The sequence below is a fragment of the Ochlerotatus camptorhynchus genome, unplaced genomic scaffold (assembly GCF_037179485.1).
Source record: "Ochlerotatus camptorhynchus isolate MF236.1 unplaced genomic scaffold, CSIRO-AGI_Acam_v1.1 ptg000610l, whole genome shotgun sequence".
Classification (NCBI taxonomy): domain Eukaryota; kingdom Metazoa; phylum Arthropoda; class Insecta; order Diptera; family Culicidae; genus Ochlerotatus; species Ochlerotatus camptorhynchus.
Genome location: NW_027041090.1, coordinates 138,831 through 145,023, shown reverse-complemented (window position 1 = coordinate 145,023; position 6,193 = coordinate 138,831). Strand labels below are relative to the sequence as shown.

General features: G+C 40.7%; 1 protein-coding gene across 1 annotated transcript; it reads right to left on the bottom strand.

Annotated features, from left to right (window-relative positions):
- Positions 1-3,201: 3,201 nt before the first annotated feature.
- On the bottom strand, positions 3,202-3,803 carry LOC135714108 (uncharacterized). The gene is made up of 2 exons (XM_065237380.1): positions 3,557-3,803; positions 3,202-3,464 (listed from the first exon to the last, which is right to left on the bottom strand). The coding sequence occupies exons 1-2, from the start codon at positions 3,801-3,803 to the stop codon at positions 3,202-3,204; spliced, it is 510 nt and encodes a 169-aa protein (XP_065093452.1).
- Between the last annotated feature and the right edge of the window lie 2,390 nt (positions 3,804-6,193).

Sequence of the window (6,193 nt, the reverse complement as noted above, 5' to 3'; positions counted from 1 at the left end):
ACTAGCTTAGCTAAGCTAAGACTGACTGCACATATCAATGGTTGCTACTCCATGATTGATCAGAACCAGTGAAAATGCACAATGAATCAACTGAATGGATGTTACCGTCCTTTCTCATTGTACAAGTTTCAGTGACTCCAAATTTAAAAGATCAATAACGGCGCCGACCACGTCCTTGCAATCAGTTGGGAGAAGGGAAGGAATATTAGAGTGACCTTTGTTGTTTTGGGGACCATGTTTACCTCTCCGTCCCCACAAAGCTCACAGGAGAGGAGAATTTTTTAGTACGTTTGGTTGGTTGGATTAGGGTTCACCTTAATATTGATTCTAGCTGTAATATCTCACAATGAGCCACTGGTCGAAAACAAACAAACAAACACTACCCGCCGTCTCACTATTGTTAGTAGTGACGTGGTAAGCGTAATTACCTCTCACCCCAGCAGGCCTGGGTTCAATCCCAGTCGGCGCCGCCGGAATGTTCTGAGGCATAACATCTCTGATCACGCCTTCCTTCGGAAGGGAAGTAAAGCCGTTGATCCCCGGTTCATGAGTTGATGGGTCGATAGGTAGGGTCCATGTGTAGGGTCCATGGCGTCGGCAGCATTGGTGCTCAGCACGGAAAAAAAGATCGACGGAAAACAAATCAGGAAAAAAAACTACGGTCAGTTCTCCACTCTCATCGTGTTAGGGATGACGCGTATGCACACATAATATTCATTTTTTTTTTTTTTTTTTTTATTATTATTATAGTCACTTTAACACTCTTGGGTCATTCGTGACTTGTCCGGGGGTGAGATTTGAACTCGTGACTTTGGCGTGAGAGGTATGGATGTTAACCACTACGCCGGGGTCGCCCCCACATAATATTCATATGTCAATTACATTATCCTATATACTCGACATGTTTCCAGCTGAAAATTTAAATGGAAACTTTTGAAGCATGCAAGTAAAAGCTACATTTAATATTAACACTGGGACAAATCTCTCTTTTAATCGCAATTTACATTTTTCTTGATGCTGCTCCCACAATCAATAATAAGTATTGTTTTGAGCAATGTATTTCTGCTGATCGATCCACACGAAAAGATCATTTGTTCAATATTTTGTCCAGTTTTTATGACACAGCCGATTTCTCTGAAGAATTTAAAGGTGTTGACGTTTAAGTCACTTTAGTGAATACTTTTAATACATGTTACGCAAAAAAATCATCCTGATAATGAACAATTTTCATGAAAATATCAACGTTTTGCACTACTTTACATAGTATTTATGCAAATAACAGTTTTTGTCATCACTAACACATTTGAAACTGACTAAAACCTCCAGTTTTGACTTCCCATACATTCAACGCACTGTGCAGCATATGGAGGAGAAGAATGAGCTGGCGCAACTCTATGGCGAGGCAAGTATTTGGAAAATCGCTAAAGTTGGAAAAGTACAATGGGCGGGACACGTTGAAAGAATGCCGGACAACAATCGCGCAAAAATGGTGTTTGCCTCGAATCCGACCGGTCCCAGACGAAGAGGACTACGGCGAGGTAGGTGTTTAGACCAAGTGGAGCAAGATATAGGAAGTTTGGGATCCTCGGGAAACTGGAGACAAGCAGCCATGAACCGAGTCTGTTGCCCCAACATTGTACAGCAGATGAAATCCTGAGGGACGTCAGACCTGCAAAAGTAAAGTAAAGTAAGTAACTGTATAAAGCTAATATTGGTATCTCAAGCCTTGTGGCAAACTGTTATTATACAGACTTAAAAGGAGAACACTTAAACATGATCGTTGGGGTGTGCCTTCAATTCATCCCGTTAATGTATCGTTCAGCTTCAGATGGTTCACGCAATTGCAAGCGAGTGAAAAGTCAATCAGAACCATAACAGTGCACTACCGTCAAATTTACTGTAAATGTCATGGGTTATCTTGGCTAGGAATGTTCTTGAACTGTATCGTTTTCTGTACCCGGATTGATTCGTTGTCATGAGCCAATGATCAGAAATGCCAATTTTATTGATGATTTGATCTGATGACTAAATTGAACATAATTTGTTTTTTCCAAATCCATAAAAAAAAATTAAAATGTAAAAAACAGGATCTTCCAATATTGATGTCACGTCTTTCTTAAGAAGTTAACTTCACAAAACAAATAAAAATATATTCTATAAGACAGTTTTATGATCTAAGATTTCGTTGGAATTTTGGAAATGTTGGAAAGTGTGACGAAATAGGTTTTTCGCAGTTTTGTACCCATCCTACAATATTTTATGAATTTAATTCATGATATCAGTAGTCTTAGCATCCATCAAAAAAGTTGTGAAGAAAACGCAAAATCGTGCGATTGTTTTGGCCTAATTTGAAATCAATTCTTTATTCTTACTGAAAAATAGAATTTTTTTTTATAAACTTTGATTTTAACCAAGAATGACACAATTCAACCTGTTCACAACTACAGCCTATTGACTGCCGATTGCTAACACAGAATGGTAGAATTATGAAGAGCATCTTCAAAAGGACATTAGGACTTATAAAATCATGAAATAGTCAAAAATATACTGGAACAATACACTGTCCGAAATCTCATAAAAGGAACTAAACTAAAATGATACTAGTCGCTTAAAGAATACTTTGGTTTGATTATCATTGTAAACTTTCAATCTGCAACATGACATAAAAAATCAAAGATCTTATTAAAATTATTATTGTTATGGATATGTAAGGAAAAATGTATCTACAACTTATTTTCGATACAGTCCTTAGTAAAACCTCCTATATTGCAACAAAATACAGGCAGCGTCAGGAAAATATGAAATTATATTTTTAGTGGTAATCTAGTTAAAAATAAAAGTTCTTATTTTCCACAGGTCAACATCCAGACTCGTGTCTTTTGGTGCGATAACCACCCTCTGAATGTTTCAGCTGTTTTTGACGTTACAGGGCTTGCGCTTGTAGTTTAATGTTCATTTATGAGATTTGGTTTAAATTTTTATATACAAACTGCTCATATACATTCAAACGCGAATATCTCAATAAAACTAACTGGATTCATAATGCAATCTTCAGCAAAGTTGTTATTCATTAAATAAACTACAAGTTTTGAAAATCTGAATCAAATCGAGAATTAGGAAACTTTGTTATGATCGATAGAATGTAGGAGCGTAATTTTTTCATGTATTTTATCCAAATTCTCCATACAAAATCATTTTGGACTACTGGACCCCGTTCAAACAAATTCCCGTTGATGTATGACAGGAAGCGTCGAAAACTACTCGCAGCTTTGAAGTTGTACTGTCCAGCTTTAGAGCATCGTAGTGTGGCAGGCAGTAACGCTTAACTCCTGTAGCTTCGTCTTCTTCAGTAACCTCCTTCATGTGACCAAGAGTGAGGTATTCCTGGATGAATGCTCCGTACATTGCCTCCAGTTCTGGATTCGCAGCAAATCTTCGTTCCATCCCTTTGAACCGTTTGATTGCTAAAAATCCGAATAACCTAGCTGGGTTATGACTGACTTTTTCTTTGGTAGCGTGACGATGAATCACCTATGCTCGTTCCTAATCGTTGTACGATTGAAATGCGCTTCACATGCAAAATCCTCGAGAGAATGCGTGCTGAGACTTCGGCACGTTTCCAGATTCCAGAACTTTGTGAGCTGGTCTTGAAGATCTGCAGTACTACAGATGAAAACCCATGAGTTTGGTCCACTGGATGGCTTATCGGGAATCTTGCCGCCAACTATGCATCCGAACTCCGTGTTCTGCAGTGTGGGTCCATCTTCAGTTGCTTTTCGCAGTTCACTCCGCAATAGGTCCATATCCCTAGTAGCACGCTTATCGCAAATCAATTGTAAAAACTTATATACGACTTATTTCAGTCATAAACAAGTTGCTGTAACTTATTGTGATGAAAGTGTGCTACTCGGGATAGTATCCCGCTCCAAAAATGACATCTACAGGACCTGGTTCGTAGAAGCGAGGATCGGACAGAAGGGACGATTCTAGATGCTTCCATCCGCAGGGATAACAGGGTGCTCTCGGTAATGATACAGTCAACCTTGGGAGGACATGAAACTACATCTCTTGAACGAAGGGCAAAATGCGATCCAACCTCAGACTCACTACTGCACTGACCAGTCTTGTTGAAGTGCTTTTACATGAACCGATTCCCTGAACGGATAACCTACTCGAAAATTCCTTCGCCATTAAGCAGTGCTGGGAACACGAATCCAGCAGTGCTCGTGTAATTATGGAATTGCCGAAAAGATCATTGATTTTTATAAGTGCAGTTGATAGGAGAATGTTTTGTGTTGGTGTGATTGGGAGTGCTACGTGGCTGTGTCTGTGGCTGATTGAGTACTCTGTCCTTGCGAGTTGGTAGCCTTAGCAGTGTTGATAATGTGGGTATGTTGGTTCGGGTTCGATGGCTTGGATTGTGAAAATGTCTGGTTTGTGTCGGAGGATTTGATGTGATTGTGGAACGGAATATCTAGCTGGCCCACAATGCAGCAAGGAGTTATGCTTATGTTGACAGTGATGACAGGCTCCCTTTACACAGCTCCGTGCTAAGTGGCACAACACAATTTTGCCTTCAATACAGCCTAATTACGCTCTGGAACCAGCAATCGTTGAAACTTGTCGTATACAAATGTAGAATGCCTTGGACCGTTAAAGAACGGGTACTTGCCGAACAATTTCGACAAGGCGGTATGACATACTGACGATTTCGATGACCGCTCCTTGAAATTATTCCGTTCGGGTGATTATGGTTTGCTTGGGGTGATGGAATGCAGTGTACAGAACATTGGCTTCGCAGGAACGTGATCGTACGTTTGCATATTCTTTGAGTTGTGGTGCGTTTCCCAGTGTCGTAGTGTAGCGTGATCTAACCGGGAATACACCAGGTACGCCAGGATCGTACTCCACGCAGCAGTTTCTTCCAGTGGTGGCACGAGTACTGGAGTTTAACGTTTTTCCCTTAACATTTGATACTTTGCGCGATGACCATAGAGAAGACGCACAAACACCAACTGGCAAGCGGAAAAAATGTCATGACATTTCTAAACTGTTTTCTGCAGGCGACAGAACATTTGCTCACAATGAAGCAGACAAGATCAACGGCAAGATTATTTGGATCTTTGGTTTGATTATACATCAGTCAGCTATTGACAACTGATGTAAACATTACGAGTTTCAGCTCCGTTTATGCGTTTGTTTGAAGGCCATGGTAACGTTGTGGTATTGATGAAAATTTATCAAGTGATTAGTGTTTTCAATTGATCTCTCAGCGGCGCAAGTGGTGTGGTGGTAAGCGTGATTACCTCTAACCCCAGCAGGCCTGGGTTCAATCTTAGTCGGCGCCACCGGGATGTTCTGAGACATAACATCTCTGATCACGCCAAAGGAAGTAAAGCCGTTGGTCCCCGGTTCATGAGTTGATGGGTCGATAGGTAGGATCCAGGTGTGAAAGATGCCTCCCTGGCGTCGGTAGCATTGGCGCTCAGCACGGAAAACAAGATCGACGGAAAACAAATCAAGGAAAAAATATTGATCACTCGGTGTTTTTCAGTTGTGTTTCTATCGCTCTATGAAATAATAAGAAAGAAGTGCGTGAAAGTGAAATTATAAGAAAGAAGTGCAGAATGGTGAAACTCATCGCTAAGCCAAGATGATGGTTACGTATGACCGAAGCTTAAAATTATTCCAACATCATCTTCACCGCTATCACTGACGGCAGCTTAAAGAACCAATGGCCGTGCCAGAGGATTGATTGCAATACGCCAACAGCCTTGCTATGCTACCAACAGTCTAATTCACTTCACTGTGACACGCTTATGCCCACTGAATACCGCGGTTCCGTGGGGGAAAGTCTCATTTAAATCTTCCGAGCCGTTTCGTGCAATAAATGTCGTTGACTTTCACGCACTTATAGCCTGTTACTTTTTCTACTGCACCACACAAAGCGTCCGTATTTCCGAAATGTCCGGCTTGAAGGACCAGTGTTCGCGCCGGTAGCGTTCAAAATGTTTCGGACACACAAGAAGAACGTCTATGTACTAACGAAAAACAATTTATTCACGCATAGTGTTTGCGTTACTTCTATATTATAAGACGAAGGACGAAGTGTGTACTCCGCGACGGTTTATTTGAATTGATAATTATTGCTTACTTCTCAAATTATACCTACTGTCGTGCTCGCGACGCTTAC

Bases quoted from the DNA above. Each gene is read 5' to 3' on its own strand.
- LOC135714108 (XM_065237380.1), bottom strand. From the start codon at position 3,803: ATGGACCTATTGCGGAGTGAACTGCGAAAAGCAACTGAAGATGGACCC. The intron at 3,465-3,556 runs GTACAACGATTA...TCGGATTTTTAG, and splicing joins ATGTGAAGCGCATTTCAATC to CAATCAAACGGTTCAAAGGG.